The sequence below is a fragment of the Bubalus bubalis genome, chromosome 9, assembly GCF_019923935.1.
Source record: "Bubalus bubalis isolate 160015118507 breed Murrah chromosome 9, NDDB_SH_1, whole genome shotgun sequence".
Taxonomy (NCBI): domain Eukaryota; kingdom Metazoa; phylum Chordata; class Mammalia; order Artiodactyla; family Bovidae; genus Bubalus; species Bubalus bubalis.
The window spans coordinates 109,324,747-109,350,688 of NC_059165.1; the positions used below are offsets into that span (position 1 = coordinate 109,324,747).

A 25,942-nucleotide genomic window follows, 5' to 3' on the forward strand; every position below is an offset into this window, starting at 1 on the left:
AAGAACAACTTACTCTGGCTAAGCTAGGCGGCTGCAGCCCAGTCAGTCCACGAGTCCAGACAGCTCTCCCGGGGCCTCTTCACTGCAGGTGGTCCTGGGGTCACTCACCCAGGGTACTGAATGCAGGACGGTATGTGCACAGGGATGTCAGGAGGGGAAAGAGAAACCGACCATACCACAATCAAGTGCCAAAGACCGGAACTTGGGGATTTCATCGTGAGCAATACGAATCACCCTGTCCAGGCCCAGAGGAACAGTTTCTGGCTCTGTGATGAGCTGGGTGGACTGCACAGCTAGAACCTCAGGAAATGAGAACTGCAGCCAGGGGTGCTGCCCTGGGCCTCAGGGACTGTACCTCCTCAGGGAGCAATCGTGAGGATTAAAGGGGCTAAACTAGGACCTACGTTTAGCTCAACACATGTTAGTGCCTGGGTTCAAATTCTGGCTTCTCCCTTAAACTGGGCAATCGTTTCAGCCTTCTTTGTACCTCATGGCTATCTTGTACGGTTTCTGTGAGCCAAAGCATTTTAAGTGCCTAGAACAGTGCCTGACATATGGAAGCATGAGTTGTTATAATTATTATTTCTATGGCAATAACGACTCTGTGTCTTATCTTGTTGGTTTGTGCAAACCAGAATTAGAATATAGCTCTCCTAACTCAAGACTCCAAATTTTCTCCCTATTTAAAGCCTTGATGCAAAACTCTCTCCTACATTCTGACCAGTCATACTAACCAAGATCCTACTTGACTTTATGTACAGCCAGCTATCAGTCTGGATTTCTAAGACTTGGGAACCTGGGCAGACCCAAGGTCTCATGCTATGGCCAGTGTGCCAGAGATATCCCAGGGCCAGCAACTCTAGGTTTCTAAGGGTCTTTCAAACTGCCCCAAATGAAGGGGGTTTAGACAGAATCTGAGGAGCTTGATATTCACCCTGCTGGTTTTGTCAACAATGAAGTAGGACTGAACAGAAAAGTTCTTCCCAGTCTCTGCCAAAAAGAGCTCTGTGTTGCTATGGGTACACTGCTGACGTTTAAAAGGGCCACCACTGGGATGCATTCCCCAAATTTAAAATTACAAATGGAAAAGAGTAAATACTATGCTGCAAACTAAACTGGTTCACTGTGCATTAGTTATGGGACAGGCTTTTATTTATAAATTAAGATCCCCTAAGACAGGAGTCATAGGGCAAAGGGTTTAACAGTAGACTTACTTAAAAAAAAAAAAGACTGAAAAGACCAAAGGGTCACAAATTTTAAACTGCAGTGTTTGTACCCAAAGAAGCCTCTGACCCCAGATGTTCTAGACTCTTGGCCCTGAACACTGTCTCCAAACTGTCCCCATCTTGGGGGAGCTATGGATGGCACCGATGCTCAGAGGGTGGACTCTAGCAAGTTTGGAGCCCTCTCCTCCTCCCTCCACCATCCCACGAGGGCCTACTCTACCTCCTCCTCCAAGGAGGGGTCTCTCCTGGGCAGTTCCCCCACCAAAACCTCAGAACTCCTCCCATATCTACAAGGATGCAACCTTTTAAGGCCAGACACTGTAGATAAGCCATCTTTAATCCTCAGGTACCTGGTGCGGGTTTGCCTAATAAATGCCGATGAAAACTGAAAAGGAATGAAGGGAGGATTTAGATAAGTGAGAACTGTAACTTACCAGCTGCTGAATGACTCTCTCCACCAGTGTTGAAAATGTAATGTCCTCAGTTTCTCTGTTGTCGAACACATATTTAATCAGCTTGGCAATGGTTTCTGTATCTGTTTCTGACTCAAACTCATAGCCTTTGCTTTCCTGGAATATTTGGTTAGACAAACTGTCAGATAACGGTCATTGTGCAATGCTGGCCTGGCCAGCTCCCTCTCCTCCCTTATGACTTGTCCTTGGAGTGACTTAAGGCGAGAACAAGGAAAACAGGGAAGAGATGAGAAATGTCTGCCTGAATCCCACAGCCTAACACAGCTGAGTCACTGTAGTCCTCCCTGAGATCATCCAGCCTCAGAAGCTTGTCCTTGCAATTAATCTGGATGTTGCAAAAAATGTAGCAATCAAAATGATCAAATACACTGAGTCAAATCCACCACCTCCCAACCAATACCACAACCTCTTCATACTTGAAACACTTGCGTCTGTCTTCCCACCCTGCATTCCATTTGGTGTATGAGTCGGTATGTTATTTAGTGAATACACTTTGTTCTTTAGATTCTGCTGTGAATCTGAAACAACCTTTGAGGTAAATGAAAATGCCCTTCTCTCTCCTCCAGCGAGATCCGGGAAGGAGGCTGAGCTAGGGATAAGGTCTGTGTCCAGTGTGGTGATATGGCCAAGAGTGGATGGCAATTCGCCCCTGCCTTTTTTTTCCAGCAGGAAATAAGCTGGTTGGAAAGTTTCTGGGAAAGACCAGTATCACTTGACTTAGACTTTACCCAGGGGAAGTATCTTACCAGAAATTTCCTCAGGTCTTTGTAATTTGTGATGATCCCATTATGGATGACAACGAATTCTGGGAGAAAAGTTTAGTCAAGAGAGAAATGTTATGAAGACACGAAGTTCAAGTCAGATGTGAAGACAGACAATTTGACAGTTTGAAACTCTATGAATTTTGCTTATACAGACACTTGTGTTGAGCAAACTTCATTTATAGAGATGAGAACTGACATCTGCCACGACTTTAGTTTAAACCTGAGGAAATAACACATTACTCCTTTGATAAAAAGCATCCATCAGGCTGGCCATGCACTGAGTTCTGATTTGTGGGCTACAATATCATGAAATAGACTTTGGTATTTATGTCAAGTGAGATGATTAACCCTTCATTCTCTATTAACCGTCTTCATATCCACTCCCTTCTCCATTTTTTTCATATCTACTGTGACATTGTTTCCTCACGTTGTTTTCTTAACTCTGTCACACTTTCTCTCATCAGAGCCTATTGTCTTAACTTCACATCAGTAATTTGTTTTCAGGAATCTGTGTTTTCTTTGTAAAAGACTTCTTTGTGTACTTTTTGTATGCAATGCAGCTGGTGGGTATAAGTCTTCCTTGAAGTATGCTCTTCAGCTATCACTGATGAGTTAGAGAAATCTTATAAATCTTATTTCCCAGTTGTTTTATTTTCAATTACTCATCCTGAGTCAGGGCATGCACTTCCAAGTTTGGGTGTGGGGGGATCTCCTTGGAGCCTCCCTGCTTTGGGGACACAGACTCACTGTCTGCAGTGAGGTGGGGTCCACCCTATCCTGTGAGTGGGCAGGAGGCTGGGGCTGATGTGGCTGCTCTGCTGAGAGGCATGCGCCGGGCTTTCCTGTTCTCTGGAAGACGCTTCACCCTTCCAAACTGGGCAGGAGGGAGGTGCCTCCAGGCACCACAGTATGAACAGGGGCAAAAGCACGAGGGAGGTGCTATCTCCTGTGGCCTGACTTCCACAACAACTAATAGTAAGTGAGGCTTGTCAAGTGTTTAGTTAATAGTATTGAGTGGGCCAAAAAGTTCGCTAGGGGTTTTCCCCTAAGATGTTACAGAACAAATTTTTTGGCCAACACAATAAATACCCCTGGTGGCTCACATGGTAAAGAATCTGCCTGCAGTGCGGGAGAAGGAAATGGCAACCCACTCCAGGGTTCTTGCCTGGAAAATCCCAGGGACGGGGGAGCCTGGTGGGCTGCCGTCTCTGGGGTCGCACAGAGTCGGACACGACTGAAGCGACTTAGCAGCAGTAGCAGCAGCAGCGGGAGACCAGGGCTTGATCCCTGGGTCAGGAAGATTCCCTGGACAAGGAAATGGGAAGCCTAACCCTGCAGAATCCCCATGGACAGAGGAGCCTGGTGGGCTAAGGTCCATGGGGTCACACAGAGTCGGACACAACTGAAGTGACTAACATGTTCAATGTGTTCAATAAATACCCCACAATGACTCTTATGTATCTGATCCCTGCTCTAATACGATGCTTGGCAAGAACTTCCATTATGCTGTGTTCGGGAATCAGCCTGGGGTTGGGGGCCCTGGCTAACTCCAGAAATTATTCTCTCTCCCTGACACTTTTCCCATTATGACTGCGTGCGGGCTGTGGGGGCTTCTGGCCTGACCAGGCCCAAACTAGAGTGGAGACCCTGTAGATGATGTCTCAGACCTTTGTCGCCCTTGAAGGAGTCAGAGATTATCCCCTTTCTCCTTCTCATATGCCCGGGTGTCCTGCTCCCAGAGCCCCTGACACCCCTGGGGGCTGAGCACAGAGTCTCTGAGAGTTTCCAGCGGTAGCTCCAAACCTACAAGTCCTGCCTGCATGAGAGGGACCTGGGGGCATCACTTAAGAGAACTACCACACAAAGAACTATCCTGGGGGCTCAGGCAAGTTATGTGGACCCAGGTCAACTGGGGGCTGACATGGTGCGGAGGGAGTTGGAAGGTCAGGACTGGAGCAGGCACCTCAGATGTCAGACAAGATCAGCACTTCTACCTGCCCTGGCGCGGGCCACTCTCTTCAGAGGCAGGGCTGGGTACAGCTGGATGAGAAGTGAACTCAAATCTTCCCTCAGGCACTCTGCCCTCTGGAACACCCTGGTCACTAATTGAGAAATAATCCCCACATCTTCAACCCTCTGGACCACCAAGTCCCCCTGAGGCTGGGTCCCCAGAGCCAACAGAATCTGTGGGAAGGGCCACTGTGTTCCTGTGGATGCCCGTGGGGTCAGCACTACCCCACAGGCATCTGCAGATAGGAGGCCAGGTTGAATCTGCCTCCTGTCCAGGGCCCAGGGTCACCAGTTTGGATACTCAGGAGAGACAGGGCTGCTGAGAAGCCAGTTGGTGTTGAGAGTGGATCAATTCTGACACACACGTCACGGGGCCAGTCACAACCACTGGGACGGGGAGCAAGGCTGAACCACATACCGTTGCCTTTGTCTGAGCGCTGCGGGTGGCTGTTGACAGCACTGGGGACCCCGTGAGTGGCCCACCGTGTGTGGGCAATGCCAAAGTGGGTCTCAAACTCCACTTTTAAGTCCATGCTGTCTTGTTCTAGATGAAGGAAAAATGTTTGCCACACTTTAAAAATAAGCATTGACACGATGCTGTTACCTAAGGTGGCTTCATTAAATGGAGACACATTAGCCACACCAAAAGTACATTCCATCATAAACCACAAAGGCCCCCATTCTGGGGGTTTCTGCCAGACCTTTGCATTACTTAGTACTTATCAATAACTTAACTCACTTACTTGAAATAAACTTACTTTAAAAATAAAATTATAGGTCCTTATCATAAATGGGAAAGCAGTATCATTGGCCAGAAAAATTAAAATATACAAGTACTAAATATTGAAAAAAATTATCAGAGCACCATCACCTGAAATAAACCATCCCATGTTCTGGGCAACAGTTTTGCTCATGGTTTTAACCCTCCTTCCATTTTTGCATGCTTGAATAGGTTAAATTTTTAGTCTCCAATGCTGTTGGAATGAGAGATTTTTAAAGTGACCTAGGCTATATTTATTACTCTCACTTGGCAAGTCTTCCACTTACTGTAAAGTTCTTCATCAAGAGCTTTGACATTTCCTCTTTTCTTGACTAGCTGGATATGCCTTTCTTTGACTTCATTATTATTTCCATCAATTGCCACACCTGTAAAGTAAACATGATCTTTGTATTGGAATTTGTTTTGTCTCTCACACTTCATTGTAGGGAGCAACCCAGGGTGAGGGCTATAGAACTGAATTTATTAGTTCTCCTTCTTTAGGCTTGCAGCCCAGAAGAGAACCAGACAGTGTTAGAATATCAACTTGGAAACAAGAGGCTATGCCTGTGGCTGTGCTTACCAGCAAGCAGGGAATCCACGCCTAGAACCCCTGCTGCGGCCGCTAACCCAGGATAACTCCTGGAGGCCTGCCTGCAGGAGGTGTGCCACCACGTCTGCCACCAAAGGCAGTGGGCTCATTTAAGAATGCTTCTGTGCTTTGCATTCTGCTACCTTAGCAACGGTGTTTCCACTGCACTAGTGTTCCTGCAATCTTTCATCTTGCTTTCTATTAAGAATTTATGGTGGTGGTGGTGGTTTAGTCGCTAAGTTGTGTATGACTCTTGCGACCTCATGGACTATAGCCTGCCAGGCTCCTCTGTCCATGGAATTCTTCAGGCAAGAATGCTGGAGTGGGTTGCCTTTTCCTTCTCCAATTACGAATTTATAGGGATATATAATTATCTGGCTCTTGTTTTCCTCCTAAGGCTGCTTAATTAAAAATGGGAACAGACTAAATAGCCACCTCTTATGTGGATGGAGAAGTGAACTGTGAGATAGCCATCCAGAAGAGTACTGTGCAGTCACTTAGATTATGTTAGGCAGCATTGAGGATAATGGAAAATGAAGAGGCAAGTGAAAGAAGAATAAAAAATTACAGAACTGCATAATCGTAATTAGGTAAAAACAATAAATAACTGCACGACGCCTCTACTGTCCCCAGACCCCAGATGACCAGAAGAGGTATTGATATTGATGGGGGGCGCTTTTGATGGATTTTTTCTTACCCTTGTTTTTCCTTTCTATTTTTCTATAGAAATTTTCAAATTTCTTTAATGAACAAACATTATATTTGCATGGTGGTCTCCTGCAGAGCTTACCTGCTGAGTCATAGCCTCTGTACTCAAGCCGCTGCAGGCCCTTGATGAGGGTTTCAAAAATCTCCTTCCTTGTCCGGGGGACTCTGTAATTCATGTAGGCAAAGATTCCTGTTAAAAGAGGGGGAAATCATACATTTTCAAAACACTTGGTTCATGTTTAGAAGAAAACACTGCTGGGGACACAGACACCACTGGAGTTGCATCACTGGAGGGCTTCCTCTGACTGCAGAGGAAGGTGTGGCCTTCCCCAGACACAATGGGAGAAGAGCCGAACTCCGTTCCTGCTTCGAGAAGGGCATGGTATGCGGTCCTCCTGCAGTGACTAAAGAACCCATGAAGCCTGTGAGGAACACGCACACACACAGCACGGCCTTGCGATTCCACGATTTCTCCAATGGACATACTTGCAGAAGACATCATTCACTGTGGCAGCATTTATGACAGAAAAGATCAGCAACTACCTAGGGACACCCACCAGTCCCCGCTATGTGAACTCCTTGGTTTGCACTGAACACTCCTAGGAAGTGTGATAAGGAGATCACCCCAGCCTCCTGCCACAGGCAGAAGCAGGGGCTGGGGCCTTAGTTTCACTTTCCACTTGGCCTTGTGGCTTGGAGCATTACATTCAATAAGCACTACTGTTATACAATCAGTTCAGTTCAGTTCCGTCGCTCAGTCATGTCCGACTCTTTGCGACCCCATGAATTGCAGCACGCCAGGCCTCCCTGTCCGTCACCAACTCCCGGAGTTCACCCAAACTCACGTCCATCGAGTCTGTGATGCCATCCAGCCATCTCATCCTCTGTCGTCCCCTTCTCCTCCTGCCCCCAATCCCTCCCAGCATCAGAGTCTTTTCCAATGAGTCAACTCTTCGTGTGAGGTGGCCAAAGTACTGGAGTTTCATCTTTAGCATCAGTCCTTCCAAAGAACATCCAGGACTGATCTCCTTTAGAATGGACTGGTTGGACTGGTTGGATCTCCTTGCAGTCCAAGGGACTCTCAAGAGTCTTTTCCAACATCACAGTTCAAAAGCATCAATTCTTCGGTGCTCAGCCTTCTTCACAGTACAACTTTCACATCCATACATGACCACTGGAAAAACCACAGCCTTGACTAGACAGACCTTTGTTGGCAAAGTAATGTCTCTGCTTTTTAATATGCTATCTAGGTTGGTCATAACTTTCCTTCCAAGGAGGAAGCGTCTTTTAATTTCATGGCTGCAATCACCATCTGCAGTGATTTTGGAGCCCCCCAAAATAAAGTCTGACACTGTTTCCACTGTTTCCCCATCTATTTCCCATGAAGTGATGGGACCAGATGCCATGATCTTCGTTTTCTGAATGTTGAGCTTTAAGCTAACTTTTTCACTCTCCTTTTTCACTTTCATCAAGAGGCTTCTTAGTTCTCTTCACTTTCTTCCATAAGGGTGCTGTCATCTGCATATCTGAGGTTATTGATATTTCTTTCGGCAATCTTGATTCCAGCTTGTGCTTCTTCCAGCCCAGGGTTTCTCATTATGTATTCTGTGTATAAGTTAAATAAGCAGGGTGACAATATACAGCCTTGATGTACTCCTTTTCCTATTTGGAACCAGTCTGTTGTTCCATGTCCAGTTCTAACTGTTGCTTCCTGACCTGCATATAGGTTTCCCAAGAGGCAGGTCCGGTGGTCTGGTGTTCCCATCTCTTTCAGAATTTCCCACAGTTTATTGTGATCCACACAGTCAAAGGCTTTGGCATAGTCAATAAAGCAGAAATAGATGTTTTTCTGGAACTCTCGTGCTTTTTCCATGATCCAGCAGATGTTGGCAATTTGATCTCTGGTTCCTCTGCCTTTTCCAAAACCAGCTTGAACATCTGGAAGTTCACGGTTCACATATTGCTGAAGCCTGGCTTGGAGAATTTTGAGCATTACTTTACTAGCGTGTGAGATGAGGGCAATTGTGCAACAGTTTTAGCATTCTTTGGCATTGCCTTTCTTTGGGATTGGAATGAAAACCGACCTTTTCCAGTCTTGTGGCCACTGCTGAGTTTTCCAAATTTGCTGGCATATTGAGTGTGGCACTTTCACAGCATCATATTCAGGATTTGAAATAGCTCATCAGGAATTCCATCACCTCCACTAGCTTTGTTCGTAGTGATGCTTTCTAAGGCCCACTTGACTTCACATTCCAGGATGTCTGGCTCTAGGTGAGTGATCACACCATCGTGAGTTTCTTGGTCATGAATAGCAAGCATAAAATCATCTCCTGGCCCCACAGAGAATCCTTATCATCAAGGAAGTCCTACCAGTCAAGAAGATTTTGTTTGGCTTTATTTTCAGCATTCATATATCAAAACAAGATTTTCCCAAATAGGAAAAAAGTCATCATGTTGGTTCTTTTCAAATTCCTCCACTCCAGTGCTTGAGACTATGAACCCTAGGTCTGTGTCTGTCTTGCTCTGGGAGTGTTCCAAAACATCATCTCTCTGTCCTCTTGCCCTACATAGGAAAAACTTGCCTCTCTCACAGTTCAGCTCCAACCCCACCTTCTGGGGCAGGCTCATCCGGGCCCTGGCCAGAAGTGTTCACTTGCTCTGGTGGCTGCCCAGTACTCTTATATCGTGAGACAGGTAAATCTCCTGACAAAGTCACAGGCAGGTGCTTCTATCTTTATATTTCTTACTGTATCTTGGCACATGGTCCTTGTTCAATAAATGCATGTGGAATAGTGTTAAGTAAGGAAATAAGGGTTAGTTGCTCAGTTGTGTCGGACACTTTGAGACCCCATGGACTGTAGCCTGCCAGACTCCTCTGTCCATGGACTTCTCCAGAAAAGTATACTGGAGTGAATTGCCATTCCCTTCTCCAGGGGATCTTCCCAATCCAGGGACTGAACCCAAGTCTCCTGCATTGCAGGTGAATTCTTTTACTGTCTGAGCCACCAGGGATGCTGAATAAAATGGCCACAAATCTATATTAACTTAAGAGTCCATTGATGGATGAATGAACAAAGAAACCGTAGAATATATATATGTAATATTAATGGAATATCATCCAGCCATAAACAAGAAAGAAATTCTGCCATTTGTGACAATATGCATGAATCTTAAGGGCAATATGCTAAGTGAACTATATCAGACAGAGAAAGGCAAATATTGTATGATCTCACTTATATATAGAATCTAAAAAAATGAACTCATGAATAAAGAAATCAGATTAGTGGTTTCCAGAGGTAGGGGGTAAGGGGTGAGGGAATTAGGTGAAGGCGGTCCACAGGTACAAACTTCCAGTTGTAAGATTAATTCTTTGGATGTAATGTACAGCATGGCAACTACAGTTAATAATATTCTATTGTATATTTCAAAGTTGCTAAAACAGTAGATCTTAAATGCTGTTATCACAGTGAAAAAATTTTAATTATGTGAGGTGATGAATGTTAATTAATCTTACTGGGGGTAATCATTCTGCAGTATGTATATACATGCATGAATGCGTGCTAAGTTACTTCAGTCATGTCTGACTCTTTGCAACCCCATGGACTGTAGCCTTCCAGGCTCCTCTGCCAATGGGGATTCTCCAGGTAAGAATACTGGAGTGGGTTTTGCCATGCCCTCCTCCAAAGGATCTTCCTGACCCAGGGATCAAACCCACATGTCTCATGTCTCCTGCACTGGCAGGCAGGTTCTTTACCGCTAGCATCACCTTGGAAGCCCATGTATATACATGAACAGATACATATACAACACATACCAATACATATATACATATACAAATCACTATGGTGTGTACCAGTCAGTCCTAAATATTCATTGGAAGGACTGATGCTGAAGCTGAAGCTCCAATACTTTGGCCAACTGATGCAAAGAACTGACTTATTGGAAAGACCCTGATGCTGGGAAAGACTGAAGGTAGGAGGAGATGGGGACGACAGAGGATGAGATGGTTGGATGGCATCACCCACTCGACGGACATGTGTTTGAGCAAGCTCTGGGAGTTGGTGATGAATAGGGAAGCCTAGTGTGCTGCAGTCCATGGGGTCACAAAGAGTCAGACACAACTGAGCAACTGAACTGAACTGATGTTGTGCACCTTAAACTTACACAATGTTATATGTCAACTATATCTCAATAAAACTGGAGAAAAAATTTGCCAAAGATGAACCTTGGAGAGGGCAACCTGCCTGCATATAACTGAGGACTGATAATAACTATATAGCAAACCACTCATGTGATATTTCTGTAATGTTTCTAGATTATATTCAAGTTAATACTGTATAATTGAATGAATGATTAAACTTCAATTAAGTAAATATTATATTCCACCGACTCGATGGATATGAGTTTGAGTAAGCTCCAGGAGCTGGCGATGGACAGGGAAGATGGCTGGACAGCATTACCAATTAAATGAATGTGAACTTGGGCAAACTATGGAAGATGGTGAGGGATAGGGAGGCCTGGTATGTTGCAGTCCACGCGGTTGCAAAGAGTCGGATACGACTGAGCAACTGAACTGAACTGAACTGAAGCAGTAACAAGGGCCACATCACATGAAATTTAACTTGCTAAAATTAATCTAGACACAGTCAAAAAAGATGATAAAATTATACAGTGCTAAATATTATATTTTGCATTTCTAGGTACTGTATGCTACTGTATATAGGATATATTTGCACACAAGTATTAAGATGCAGGATTTATATTTTAAAACATGCGCAGTGTGCTTTCTGAGCAGTTACAGATGTTTTCTTTTAAAAATGTCCAAGGATAATGTTGGTAGTCAGTTATTTTTGTCTTCTAGGTCAGGTGAGAAGCACTTCCCCAGCTAAGCATCTGTGCTTCAAGAGCTCACAATTTATCCTACACTTCAAACCTAAACATGTCTGGCCAGAAGATGCATTTTTGTCAACTTACTTAAATATAAAAAAAGACCGTTACTTTTTAATGTAAAATTTTAACAGCTCTATTACGATACAGGGGCTTCCCTGATGGCTCAGTTGGTAAAGAATCTGCCTACGATGCAGGAGACCCAGGTTCAATCCCTGGTTTGGGAAGATCCCCTGGAGAAGAAAATGACAACCAACTCCAATATTCTTGCCTGGGAAACCCCATGGACAGAGGAGCCTGGCTACAGTCCACAGGGCTGCACAGAGTTGGACACGACTGAGCAACTAAACCTGGAGAAGGAAATGGCAACCCACTCCAGTGTTCTTGCCTGGAGAATCCCATGGACGGAGAAGCCTGGTAGGCTGCAGTCCATGGGGTCGCACAGAGTTGGACACGACTGAAGCGACTTAGCAGCAGCAGAGCAACTAAACCACCACCGTTGGGATACAAATCATATATTTTTGTTGTTCAGTTGCCCAGTCATGTCTGACTCTTTGCGACCCCATGGACTGCAGCATACCAGGCCTCCCTGTCCCTCACCATCTCCCGGAGTTTGACCAAGTTCATGTTCATTGCACCAGTGATGCCATCCAGCCATTTATCTTCCTTCTGCTCTCAATCTTTCCCAGCATCAGGGACTTTTCCAATGAGTTGTCTGTTCACATCAGATGACCAAAATACTAGAGCTTCCGTATCAGACATTCCAGTGAATATTCAGGATTGATCTCCCTTAAGATTGACTGATTTGATCTTGCAGTCCAAGGGACTTGTAGCAGTCTTCTCCAGCACCACAGGTAAAGGCATCAATTCTTTGGCGTTCTGCCTTCTTTACGGTCCAGTTCTCACAACTGTACCTGACCACTGGGAAGACCATAGCCTTGACTATATGGACTTTTATCAGTAATGTCTCTGCTTTTCAACGCATTGCCTAGGTTTGTCATCGTTTTCCTGCCAAGAAGCAATCGTCTTCTGATTTCATGGCTGCAGTCACAATTCACCATGATTTTGGAGCCCCAGAAGAGGAAATCTGTCACTACTTCCACTTTTCTCCTTCTATTTACCATGCAGTAATGGGAGTGGACGCCATGATCTTAGTTTTTTAAAAATATTTAGTCTTAAGCCGGCTCTTTCACTCTCCTCCTTCACCTTCATCAAGAGGCTCTTTAGTTCCTCTTCACTTTCTGCCATTGGAGTGGTATCATCCGCCTAGTGGAGGTTGTTGATGTTTCTTCCTCCTATCTTGATTCTAGCTTGTACTTCATCCAGTCCAGCATTTCTCTTAAGTTACATACCATAATATTATACACTTGAAATAGTGTATAAGACAATGGTTTTTAAGTATATTCACAGAGTTGTGTAGCCATCACCAAAATCTATGATTAGGTAAAACTTTTCATAATATTAACTTTTCTGAAAAAAAAAAAAAAAAAAAAAAAAAAGGCAGGAAGTTCCCTGGAGGGATATAGTGAAATTCCAGTCAATGTAAAGAGCACATAGCTATGAGAGATGGTTATATGAAGGACGGAGCAACTCACTAAACCATTTTTGTATCTTTTAAACTGCGAAACTTTCCTGGCACCTTGGGAATTGTTCTAGAATTATACCTGCACCTCACAAAACAGAGCTAACAGCCACTGCAAATGACACAAAGGCCCACACACAGGCCAGTTCTTTTAAATCCAAAATGCTCTTCCCAAAGAGTGCTGTACGGCTCTGCTCTCCAATTCCCCCCTGTAATTCCCCTTCCTCTGGGTCACACTTCACTTCTGAACTCATGTCAGGCACATATACATCTCCGGCTCTGAGATCTGCAATAGCCTCCTTGGTTGCGGCTGCCTTGACTGCTGCTCCACAGTCCCTGATGGGCTGGAACAAGCTGGAATGGCTGAAGGGTCCTGGCCCTTAGGAGCACCAGCTGTGTCCACACCCAGTTGGGAGGCTTGGCAGCCACTCAGACACTGTTTGGTTGATTACTGTGGTGAGAGGGGTTGCCAAGAAGTGGTTTTCAAGGTTTTTGCGCAAGAAGGCATAAATCTAACTTTTAACATGAAATCTCTAGCATACCAACATGTGTTCAGTAAGTTCTTTTAAGCACTGTTTCTCTCCTCTGCTCTTGGCTGCACTCTCCCTGCATGCTACCAGATGAGAGCGAATAAACCAGCACTTCCATGAGGCTCTTACTGTTTTAAAAATAATGAAATATAATACAAAGCTTCTTGCTTAGGAATCTTGCTTGCTATTCATGTCTGATTTCCCTTCTGGAATCCCTTCCATCAGCACTAAGAGCTGCAGAGAGAATCCATTTTTTACCTATGAAATCAGTTAAGATCAACCAGTTTTTGACAATAAGAGTTTAAATTTGTGCATTCTCTTGGAAGGCAATTTGCAATCTCTCAAATTAAAATGTACACATCTGGTGATCAAGCTTCTGCGCTTCTAGGAATGTATCTAAGCAGATATCTGTGCTGAGATTCAAGTGTGCACGTATGAAGATCATTGCTCAGAGCTGTTTGTAGTAGCTGAAGACTGGGGACAGCCTGATGCCTGGCAGGGCGCAAGTAAGTGATGGCACAGCCACACACGGCCACTGCAGGGCCACAGGCAGGCAGCCCTACACAGAGCATAAGGGAAAGCTGTGTGTTCTCTTGGAAAACAAGCTACATCTCCAAGATGTGTCAAGCGAAAAAGTGGCCTGCAGAGTATGTGTAAAGGTGGGGCAGGAAGACGCGTAGAATATTTCTGGGAGACCCAGGGGCCTCTGATGAGGATGCTGGACAAAAGGTAGACATTTCTTTTCCACTGCATATGTCCTTTTTGTACAGTCAGGATACTTTGCCGTCTGCCTGCATATAGTATTTTACCATGTGCTGCTATATATATTGAGAGTGGTGGGTAGATTGTCATCTAGCCCAGTTTGACCTCACTGTAGCTCCCCAGCTCTGCTCACCTGGAGGAACAGTAGCCTCAGCAAGGGAGAAAGCACTGTCTTACAGCCAGTCTCATATGGAAAAAGACAGCCACCTGAGTGACTCCTCTTTCGCCTGCTCACTAGTCTGTGACAGTGAGAAGCACAGAAGGTAGCAGATACCACCTGCTGCCTTTGCCAAATATTGATGTCAAATCCCAGCCCACCCCTTGTTCTGTCTGTGTGGCCTGGAGCAAGTCACTGAGCTCCCAGGGGAGCATGGTGATGGCAGCACCTGCTTCCCAGGGTTGTTGAGAGAATTCACAGGAGTCTTTGTAAAGCAACAGGAACAGTATCTGCTGCATAGTCGTGTCTGTGTCTGTGAAAACTGAGCAGGCAAGGAGCTTCTTCCTCCTGGGGAGCATGTGGCACAAATGCAGGTATGCACAGGGCATACAAGAAGCTCTTGAAAAATGATTAAATAAAACCACAAGGAAAATAGTACCATTTTACTGTTACTTGTTTTTGGCTTTCTCCTTGGAGAAATGATGGTTAAACCAAATGTGTGATCTGGTGACAACTTGATTAAGATGTAAATCATCCCATACACATTTCTCTGACCCACAGGGGCCACATCACTGAGCTAGGTGCTGCTGAGACGGACCAGTCAGGGGGCCTTGCAGGGTGAGTCATGAGAGGACGTGGTACACAGGGACCACCCTCCCCGCTCAGGAGATTTGCAGGCAGAGAGGCCAGATGCTGAGAGGTGGGTAAGGGGCAGAGGACTCTGGGACTGGCTTTCTGAAGAGGTGGCTTCAATTCATCCTGCAGGTGCCAGCTGACAGGTCACCCACCTGGCCTATTGTAGGCTGTCCCCTCTCCCAACTTTTAAAAAGTCACATAGCCCTTTATTTCTCATATAGCACTTCCCTTCTTGTCTTCTGTCTGACTCCCTTCCAGATTATAAACTTCATGAGGATGGAGACCACACCTGTCTTGTTTATTTGTCTTATCCATTGCTTATTCATTGCCCGGAACCCAGAGCAGAGCCTGGTACATTTTAGATGCTCAATAACTAGTTTTTTGAATGAATAAATGCATCAATAAATGAACGGGTTTAGGGAGTTGATCTTAGAGAAGGTGACCTTTGAGCTGGGCTGGAGACAGCCACTCTCAATGCACAAGCAGCGAGAACCCCAACGTGTAAACACTGGGGACAGAAAGGCCAGAGAGGTAGGTAGTGCTGAGCCTGATGTCCCTGCATGTTAGCTCCTTTCACCAGGGCAGGAAGGCACTGCTCCCGAGGTAATCCCAAGACAATCAAGCACAAAGACATATGCCCCAGCAACACCCACCCCCAGCTACCATGTACTATGAGCATCCTAGGGCTGGAGTGGACAGCCTTCTAGATAAATGGACCACGTCCTGGGGAAGGATCCCAGAAGGGGCTGCAAAGTAAATCACAACCATTACTACGATCAGTTATGAAGCCTTCCCATGCGTCAATCTCATTTTATCTAAACCTCACAATGCCTATGCTCAGGCTGTGGCTCCCACGGACAGACAGGGCATTTCTGGCTCCAAGGCCAAAGAGCTGAGTAATTCACAGCTAGGTGTACCTGACTGCAGGTGGCTTAACACTGCTGCCCCCCAAATTAGCATAAGACCTGTCTCAGAATCCTATCCCAAGCGATGAGAAATACCAGATGGGATTTGGCCTGTGGGGAGATGCCCCCCTGGCTGTTGATGGACACACTCAGAACTCCCTGGTGGGGTCCAGGCCATCCTGATACACCCTCCCCTGACCCCTAGGAGGTCAACCCCTCCATGGGACACTCCTTTTTCTGACTCCAGCTTTCTCTTCCCATCCAGCCCCCTCCCCACAGGGCAGAGGCAAGCCACAGCAAGGCTGGTTCTCACTACATACCTCCCTCTCTTGCCCAAGAGGGATGGCAAAATCCCTCCAAGCTGGTTGGAGAAATGCCCAGTCCTGGAGCAGAGGCTGCCTTGGCCCAACCACTGCAGCTCAGGGTATATCCTGTGCCCACTCTCCCATCCTGGCATCCAGAGCCTCCAAACAGCTTTTTGGGGTCTTTTTTAAAAAATTTATTTAATTGGAAGATAATTACTTTACAACATTGTGATGGTTTTTGCCATACATCGACATGAATCAGCCACATGTGCACATGTGTCCCCCCATCCTGAACCCCCTCCCACCTCCCTCCCTACCCTATCCCTCTGGGTGGCCCCAGAGTACCAGCTTTGAGTGCCCTGCTTTAGGCATCAAACTTGCACTGGTCATCTATTTTACATATGATAATATACTTGTCTAAATGCTATACTCTCAAATCATCCCACTTTGCCTTCTCCCACAGAGTCCAAAAATCTGTTCTTTACATCTGTGTCTCTTTTTCTGTCTTGCATATAGGGTTGTTGTTATTGTCTTTCTAAATTCCATATATATATGTGTTAGTATACTGTATTGGTGTTTTCCTTTCCGGCTTACTTCACTCTTGCATAATAGGCTCCAGTTTCATCCACCTCATTAGAACTGACTCAAATGTATTCATTTTTATAGCTGAGTAATATTCCATTGTGTATATGTACCATAGCTTTCTTATCCATTCATCTCCTGATGGGCATCTAGGTTGCTTCCATGTCCTGGCTATTGTAAACAGTGCTGCGATGACCATTGGTGTGTACACGTGTCTCTTTCAATTCTGGTTTCCTCGGTATGTATGCCCAGCAGTGGGATTCCTGGGTCATATGGCAGTTCTATTTCCAGTTTTTTAAGAAATGTCCACACTGTTCTCCATAGTGGCTGTACTAGTTTGCATTCCCACCAACAGTGTAAGAGGGTTCCCTTTTCTCCACAGCTTCTCCAGCATTTACTGTTTGTAGACTTTTTGATGGCAGCCATTCTGACCGGTGTGAGATGGTACCTCATTGTGGTTTTGATTTGCATTTCTCTGATAATGAGTGATGTTGAGCATCTTTTCATGTGTTTATTAGCCATCTGTATGTCTTCTTCAGAGAAATGTCTGTTTAGTTCTTTGGCCCACTTTTTGATGGGGTTGTTCATTTTTCTAGTATTGAGCTGCAGGAGTTGCTTATATATTTTTGAGATTAATTCTTTGTCAGTTGCTTCATTTGCTATTATTTTCTCCCATTCTGGAGGCTGCCTTTTCACCTAGCTTATAGTTTCCTTCATTGTACAAAAGCTTTTAAGTTTAATTAGGTCCAAACTGTTTATTTTTGCTTTTATTTCCATTACTCTGGTGGGTCATAGAGGATCTTGCTGTGATTTATGTCAGACAGTGTTCTGCCTATGTTTTCCTCTAAGAGTTTTATAGTTTCTGGTCTTACATTTAGATCTTTAATCCATTTTTGAGTTTATTTTTTGTATGGTGTTAGAAAGTATTCTAGTTTCATTATTTTACAGGTGGCTGACCAGTTTTCCCAGCACCACTTGTTAAAAAGATTGTCTTTTCTCCATTGTATATTCTTGCCTCCTTTGTCAAAGAAAAGGTGTCCATAGGTGTGTGGATTTATCTCTGGGCTTTCTATTTTGTTCCACTGATCTATATTTCTATCTTTGTGCCAGTACCATACTGTCCTGATTACTGTAGCTTTGTAGTATAGCCTGAAGTCAGGAAGGTTGATTCCTCCATTTCCATTCTTCTTTCTCAAGATTGCTTTGGCTATTTGAAGGTTTTTTGTGTTTTCAGGGTCCCACTCTTAAAACTGATGAGAAGAGTGAGAAAAGGTTCTAAAGGGAGAAAAACACAGATAAACATAGAAGGACTCCAGGAAAGACTGTACATGTGATGTGAGACAGACAAGCCCTTTGAGAGGAACTGTGACCCCTTGGCCCAGCCCACCTTGGGGGTCTGCGAATACAAGCCCTTTGAGAGGAACTGTGACCCCTTGGCCCAGTCCACCTTGGGGGTCTGCAAATTCTAATGCTCCCTTCAAATACGGCTTGAGAGATTATCTAAGGACTCAGGACCAAAGGCACCACAGAGGTCTATCCATGAAGGCAGGGGTGCTTCAAACCTTCAAGTGAACTTGTTATTATAACAATGACCAGATGGAGGGGCAATGTCTCTAGATTTCTAGCCAGAACTAGGATCACTGAACTCCTGGAACCTACCACCCCTGGAGTGTAGGGGTACCAGATGGGGAGAGGGGTCGTTTGGGGCTTGGACAATCAGGGAAGAAGGCCTAAGTTCACAGAGGGTGGATTGGGGTCCATATTCTGATTCTGTGGCTATAGTTTTGGAAAACGTCTCCATCTTTCCAAGGGTCAGCTTCTCAATGAAAAGCACTGCCCTATGATTGAGGGTGGACAGTCCCAGACAGAGTACCACCTGTACCTCACACAGGGTAGGGGCTTACTCCCTTAGGGCTATGTCACCACTCAGCCAGGCTGGCATCCTCCAGTCAGAGGTTGCTCTTTCCACTACTACCAATAATGCTTTTCAGAATTGAAGCATCTGATGTCCTTAGTCCATGAGCCTCATAGAGATTAGATAATATTCTGAGTCCTAAATTGGAAGACACGGCCAGTGAGATCTCTGCCTCATAGAATTCCTGTGTGTGTGTGGTGTGTGTGGGGTGTGTGTATATGTGTAAGAGAGTATGTGTGTGTTTGAGTGTCAGGTATGTGTGTTGGGTGTGTATTGTGTGAGTGAGTACCTGTGTGTGAGTTTGTGCTTGAGTGTCAGATGTGTATGTGTGTGTGGCATGCCAGGGGAGGTAGGAGTATACTCGTCCAGGTGAGGCCCCCCAGGATGGAGGCCACCAGGCCAAGAGCAAGGACTGCGAGAGGGGGCTTTGGACTCTCTGGATGTCCAGGCCTCCCTCATGCAGACCAGGGGAGGCTACTTTATTCATGAAGCCGGGAGGACAATTCCTGCTGCTTCCCTGCAGAGTGAGAGTAAAGTGAGTAAAGACGGAGGTGTGAAGGAAGCACAAGATCCCACAGCTGGGTCCTCAAGCAGAGGCAGAGGAGCCCCCAGGCCTGGCTCAGGGTCAGGAGGGGGTTGGCTCCTCTGGGGACAGCCTTACTCTACTTCAGGCCTCCTCGGGACTCCCAGGGTTAAAGTTACTATAGCACTCGAACCCCTGGAATAATAGGAGACTCTGCTTTCCATGGTAAATGTGAGCAAGGCATTTTTCTTTTTAACAAAAAACTCGTGGTGTCCCTGTGGCATTAGCATTTCACCATTTCACCAATACAAAGGGGAAGCAACACATAAATACTCTGTACTGAAAAACTTTCAAGAAAAAAGTTCAAACTGTCATATTTGGCTAAACTGTTTTTTTTTTTTTTCCTTTTCTTTACAGTGAAACATTTCCTTTGAAAATTAAAGAGGCAGATGACTAGATGAAATTACTTGGCTTTGCATCTAATATACCTTCAGAACTTTCTCCCAAGAGTGTTTGTAACTTCAAGTTCCTATTCTTTTATAAGCAAATTTTTGCTAAATATAAAAGTAAACTCAATTTAAAAAGCCCCATTTGCTAATCTTATATCACAAAATCTTCAGAAGGTTTCTTGGACCTCGGGAAACCCCTGATGAATAAGACTGAAGGGGAAATGGCATGATGATGGAGAGGAGGAGGAGCAGGAGGAGGAGGACGAGGGTAGCAGCCTGTGCAGAGCCCCTGCTCTGCTGGCCTCGTTGCAGCCCTCCACATGAGAGTGCCAGAAAAGTCCCACAGGTAGGGGCGCTGGTGTTCGGAAGCTGCTAAGACTGGCTCCTAAGGACCAACTGTGTGCATCTCTTCCCAGGGCTAAGCTCAGGGACCTCATATTTGATGACCTACTTGAAATCAGCCATGGTAAGAGTATTCTTACCACAGAAACTGATGAACTAAAGAGCTAAAGAGTTGTTTAACATTTATCTGCACATCACTGGGTAGGGGGTTCTGTTTCTCAAGATTCCTGTAACTTGGAGAGGCAACAAGCTAGGTGACTTGACCCCCGAGTCTGTGCTCTGTCAACTCAAGCCCAGTCTCTTCTGAGGTATCCATTCATGAACTTAACTGTTACAAGGAGGAAGGGAGTGTCAAATATGACAGGGTTCTGAGAGCCGAAAGAACTTTGGGACAGAAAGATGAGCTCTCCTGAGTCAAGTAATCTCCCTGACTTGCTGTTTCCTCAGCTAAGACAAGAGGCAAGCAAACCCCCATAAGCACCTGACAAACTCTCCTGAAAGACCCCTGTGCAGACGGTGTGTGTAGTGTGTGTGTGTGTCCTGGCCTGCCTTGATTCTGGGGAATAAAACCATGCCTGTGTCTTGCAGAAAGAGGTAGGTGAAAAGGGTATTACCTACATGCATGGAGAGCAAGATGCACATTATCTATATGACATGGGAACTGACTTTGAGAGAAAGTATGAAAACTACTTGGTCCAACTGGGTATGTAGCATGATGCCAGTGAAGGAAGGGATATTTAACTGATGCCCGTGTTCACCTTCTGACTGCCGTGGCTCTAGTTTGAGAGTGGAGTGCTGGGACCAGAGGAGTTGGGTGTTGACCAGGAGCCCTCTGGTCAATATGCTTCTGGCTATCTGGACAATCTGTGGCTATGTGGAATCGGCAATACTGGACTATTAGGGAAAGCATCTGAAAGCAAGAATCCAACTGTAGTAGGATGAATAATGGCCCACAAAAAGGTTACTAAACATATATGGTTATAGTAGGAAATGGCAGCCCACTCAAGTACTCTTGCCTGGGAAATTCTATGGACAGAGGAGCCTGGAGGGCTACTGTCCATGGAGTTGCAAAGAGTCGGACATGACTGAGCACAAACAGACATATATATGAAGGACAGCGAAGATTTAAGAATTCACAGACAGGACATGCAATTCTTTCTGTCAAATCCCCACGCATGCATGCCACCATGCCCTTGCATATGCTGTGCCTTCAGTCTGGTATGCCTAGCACCCTCTTCTCTCTGCAGAGCTCATTCTTGAAATCAGGCCTGTGGCACTGTCCCAGGTCCCTCCCTCTCTTCTGGGGAAAGTCAGTGTCCCTGTCTCCACTATGCTGGGGTCCCAAGCTCAGACTGCATGGGGGCCATCAGGTAACATCTGTGAGTGAGGCAGCTGAGTCAGCGTGGGAGAACAAGGGAGTCTGCACCTGTCATTCCAGGGGCCACTGTAAACTATTCAGAAACATGGACTCAGAGTTGCTCATCTTTGGGTTTTTTCAAGGGAAGTCAAAATCCTACCTAACTATGTGAAATCTCCCTATTGTGTAGCTTGGTAAGTACAGTAATTAAAAAAAAAAGTTTCTGCTTCTGCACCAAACAGAAAGATGTCTGTCTGCTGGTCTGGCATGGGGCTGCCAGGCTAAACTTCTCAGTTCACTGAAACTTTGAGGGTCATCTGCATAGTGCGCGAAGGGTCAACTACAACTGGGTCTAGCTTCCTGTGGGAGAAGCAGCAAAGAGAAGGGGGATCAGGAGCCACTGTGAGCCTGGTCATCAGCAACTGATAAGGAAAGACCTCTAATTCAACTCCTGCTGACCCCTGCAGAACCAGCTCCAGAGATCTGAGCTCTGAGATGGCTTCAAGGTGGCAGATCCCAGTGGAGCCACAGCCAGTCCAGAGAAAACAACTGCTCAAAGATGTGCACAGATTTCCGTGGGCCTCAATTTCCCTGAATGTAAAGTGAAGAGGGTAACTGGTTTATTCCAGGAGCACCTTCGTGATTTTTGCACTATCTTGGTATCAAACGCACAATCATTTCTTGAATATTTTTCTATAAATTTGACAAAAGTTCCAAAACTTAAACAAGTTCATTACAAAAGGAAAACAAACATAAAGGAAAACCAGTATCACTTGCCATATATATACAGACCATAAAATAATCCAAAAAAACACTAACAAACCAAACCAATGGGTTCAATTCCAGCCCACTATTGCTGTAAGCTCCGAGCCCAGGACAGCTTCCTCTGCACAAGAATCAGAAATATGTAAAAGACACATTGCTATTGCTATTGCTAAGTCACTTCAGTCGTGTCCGACTCTGTGTGACCCCATAGATGGCAGCCCACCAGGCTTCCCCGTCCCTGGGATTCTCTAGGCAAGAACACTGGAGTGGGTTGCCATTTCCTTCTCCAATGCATGAAAATGAAAAGCGAAAGTGAAGTCGCTCAGTCGTGTCTGACCCTCAGCGACCCCATGGACTGCAGCCTTCCAGGCTCCTCTGTCCATGGGATTTTCCAGGCAAGAGTACTGGAGTGGGGTGCCATTGCCTTCTCTGAAAAGACACATTAGCGCCCAGCTAAGACTTTCTCTTGGCTACAAGAAAAGGTAACAACTTTCCCAGGCAGGAATTCCACAAGACTTGACTTCACTGAGGGCTGGAGGGTGGGGTGTACCAGTGTGGAGCCCTGATGGGTTAGTTACAAACCAAAGTTGACATGGAAAGTTAAGGTGGTTGTAAGGGCAGAAGGGCATCTGAGAGGAAGAAGGAGGGAGAAGCTGCTCATGCTAGAGGGGCAGGCCCAGTGGGAGGATCTCAGTGTACCAGTCTGGCTCTAAGACCACCAGGGGGCCAAGGGCCTTGAATGCCACACTAAGGAGTTTGGAACCCAAAGCCTTTTGGCAAAATTGCCACCTTTGCCTTCTCTCTCTCCCCAAGAATGGCCTACAGGCAGCCCATTATATACAATACCAATGATGCCCAGGAATCTTGACATTTTTGCTGAGAGTTATGGAATTTAAATTGATGTCTGTTTGGCCTGGGGCAGGCTGCATCCCAAAAGTCGGCTGCCTGCTCCTCCGTCAGTCGGTCCTTTTTCACTTTTACAGGAGCGCCTGGCCTCAGAAACAAGGCCTGTACAGACTTTGGCCCACAGCTCACCGCTGGCACACTCCACCCCAGTAGCCCTCAGCAAAGTCAGACAGAGGCCTTTCATGGCTTCAAACGTTCCAACAGGTCCTCCACCCACAGGAGACTGAAATGGGTAACTGAATCCCACTCAATTGAAAAAAAAAAAGAAAAAAGGCACAGTGACCTTTTGTCCCAGCAGAAGTTCTCAGCCCTGTCCCCAGCAGGGAGGCGACCCAGCAAGGAGAGTAAGGGATCGCTGATGCGCGCGGCGGGCCGGGCCGCCCTCCCCACCGTTAAGGGGTCACCGCGGTACTCAAGAGGTGGGGGGCCCCAGCCCTCTCCCAGTCTAGGGCTTCTTCTCCCAGATTCCGCTCGAAGCTCGTGGGTTGGTGTTGCTCCTTCCCCGCGCCTCGTCGAGCGCTTTTTGCAATAAAGGGGCGACAATACGGAATCCACCCTTCTAGGGACAAGAAGTTCACTTTGGGACGCGAGGAGGACGCGCAGGCCCTTCCCGAGCGCACCAGGGGCCGCTCCCCACACCTCCGGGGCGGAGCAGGTGTGGTCGCCTCTCCTCAGTTGCTGGAGATGGAGAGGCGGGATGGGCACCCCGAGCCCGGGGAGCACGCTAGCTTGCGTTTGGTCGCCTTTGTGGGAGACTTGGGGGAGCTTTCCTCACTGGACATGAGGTGCAGAGGAAACACACCTCTGTGTTTCGAGGGCCCAGGACAGGACCAATTCCTTCCCCGCTGTGGGATGCAGACTAGGGTGAGGCGACCCCCTCCTTCACCCCGCAGTGGGACGACCAACTCGGCGGCAGGCCCAGTCCGCGAGAGCCCCTCCTCAGTCGGCGCCCCCATTTCGCGCCGCCTTCAGTCCCAGGCACTCGGCTCTCGGGCCCAGGCTGTGAGAGGCTGGGACTCCGGAGCCCGCGGCCGCCGCGGCGGTGGGAGCTGCACTCACCGCACATCTCGGCTGCTCCTTGTGCCCCTCCTGGATCCCGGTCTCCGCTCGCCGATAACCGCCGATACTCCCCTGCGCGCCCCGGCCTCGGGCCCTTATAGTGGGAGCCCGCCGCCAGGGGCGGGGGCGGGGCGGGGCCTCTTCCCGCCTGTCCGCTCCCCATTGGCCGCCGGTTGTCGTGACAACGGCGGGCACCCGGCCCCAGGGAGTCTGCAAGCCGCAGGCGAGGGGCGGCTCCCCGGCTGTAACACGTGGGTGCAGAAAACAGGTTGGTGGTCGCAGCGAGCTTACGGAGTTCAGATCGAGACGCAGGGGCCTGAGTCGCTCTGTGCTTCAGTTTCCCCGTCTGTAGAATGGGCATAGCAATGAAACTCGCCTCCCGAGATGTAATGTGGTGTCATTTAATCAAGTGTAAGTCACAGAGCCCTATGTCCCGCATAATAAACCGCGTTTCTAGTGTGCGTCCCTCTGCGTGCTGGATCCCTCTCAGCGCACAGGTAGGCTCAGAGATGGAGTGGGACTTTGCCAAAATCCGGCAGCGGGGGCGCTGTCAGAACTTGAACCTGGGATTTACTGCAGAGCCGGAAATCGGAGGCCGGGATTCCCCAAGAATTGAGCAAAGCTGGGGGAGCCTAGGAAGCCACCCAGTCCCGGAGGTGTGCTGGCCCACTTCTCGGAGCAGCTGGCCTGCGCTCGGCCGGTCTAATCTCGGGAACCGTAATCTGGCCCCAAAGTGAGTCACCGAAGCCTGAGTTCCTGGCCTTCCCTTCCTCTCCCTTCTGCATTTTCAGCTTGGTCTCCCGAGGAAGGTCACGAGAACTGGCCCAACGTTTGAGTACTTTGAGGCCATCTGGTGTTTTTTATTTTACTTAAAAAAAAAAAAAATTCTGAAATTCTAAACAGATACTCTTCAGTCGTATTGGGGGGAGGGGAGGGGAGGGAAACGAAGCTTTTTACGTCTTGTCTAGAACAGTTTTCCTGATGTAATCTGTCTCTAGCGTCACAAGACTCTGCAGGCTCTGGCAGGAGGATGTGTTTATTGTACCCATTGGACCTTTGAGAAAACTGAGGCTGAGCAACAGTGAGGAGGGGGTTGGTGGAGTAAAGCTGCTGGAAAACAGGTGGTTTTCAGGAGCTGCCACATGTGCTTTTCCCCCTCCACAGTGGGCTCTCACTTTCACTCACTCCTTCCCTCTTTCCTGAGCAGGAGGCTTCGTGCCTGTCCTAGTAGTAGGGACCTAAAGATGAGTAAAAGTAGATCTAGCTTGGGCCCTCCTGGTGCTTACAAAGTGGTGGGGAGGCAGACACTTAGTCCAGTGTCACAGAGAGCTGGGCAGTTCCAGGTGGGATATAGGGAGAGGGGACAGACCTGGCTGATGTGGAGGGTGCCAGGCTGCCTGGAACTAGGCAGGGGCTGGACTCCAGCTGCTGCAAGTGAGTACAGAGCCGGGGCAGTTGCCAGAGGAAGTCAACAGACTCAAGAAGGGAGGTACTGATATGTGCAAAGATCCTGTGGCTGAGGGCTAGAACTTGAGTTGGGAGATGAGGCTGTTCTGCCCCAGACTGACCTCCACCCTCTGTAACTGAGGTGGGAATAGGGTGATATTATTAAGCCCTCTGCTAGAACCAAGACACCAGGAGCCCTGAAGTCCTAGCAGGGTCCACATCTGTCCCTTATCCTCCCCAGGAATTCACAGCTCCCTCTGGTGAACGGCATGAATGCTAGGACCCCTGTAGAGGTATCTGCAGT

At 46.9% G+C, this 25,942-nt stretch overlaps 1 protein-coding gene and 1 non-coding gene across 2 annotated transcripts in view; one reads left to right on the top strand and one right to left on the bottom strand.

The window, feature by feature from the left end:
- The window catches only part of GFPT2 (glutamine-fructose-6-phosphate transaminase 2), a 45,676-nt gene extending 21,108 nt beyond the window's left edge, over window positions 1–24,568 (bottom strand). The window contains exons 1-6 of the mRNA XM_006080750.4: window positions 24,193–24,568; window positions 6,613–6,720; window positions 5,521–5,619; window positions 4,892–5,017; window positions 2,446–2,504; window positions 1,661–1,795 (exon numbers count right to left, since the gene is read on the bottom strand). Coding sequence (XP_006080812.3) covers window positions 1,661–1,795; window positions 2,446–2,504; window positions 4,892–5,017; window positions 5,521–5,619; window positions 6,613–6,720; window positions 24,193–24,553 — 888 coding nt within the window. The 5' untranslated portion in view covers window positions 24,554–24,568. The remainder of the gene's footprint in view (window positions 1–1,660; window positions 1,796–2,445; window positions 2,505–4,891; window positions 5,018–5,520; window positions 5,620–6,612; window positions 6,721–24,192) is intronic.
- TRNAR-ACG lies at window positions 11,573–11,644 on the top strand. The gene has a single exon. It is a non-coding gene; the product is annotated as a tRNA-Arg (tRNA).
- Window positions 24,569–25,942: the final 1,374 nt, after the last annotated feature.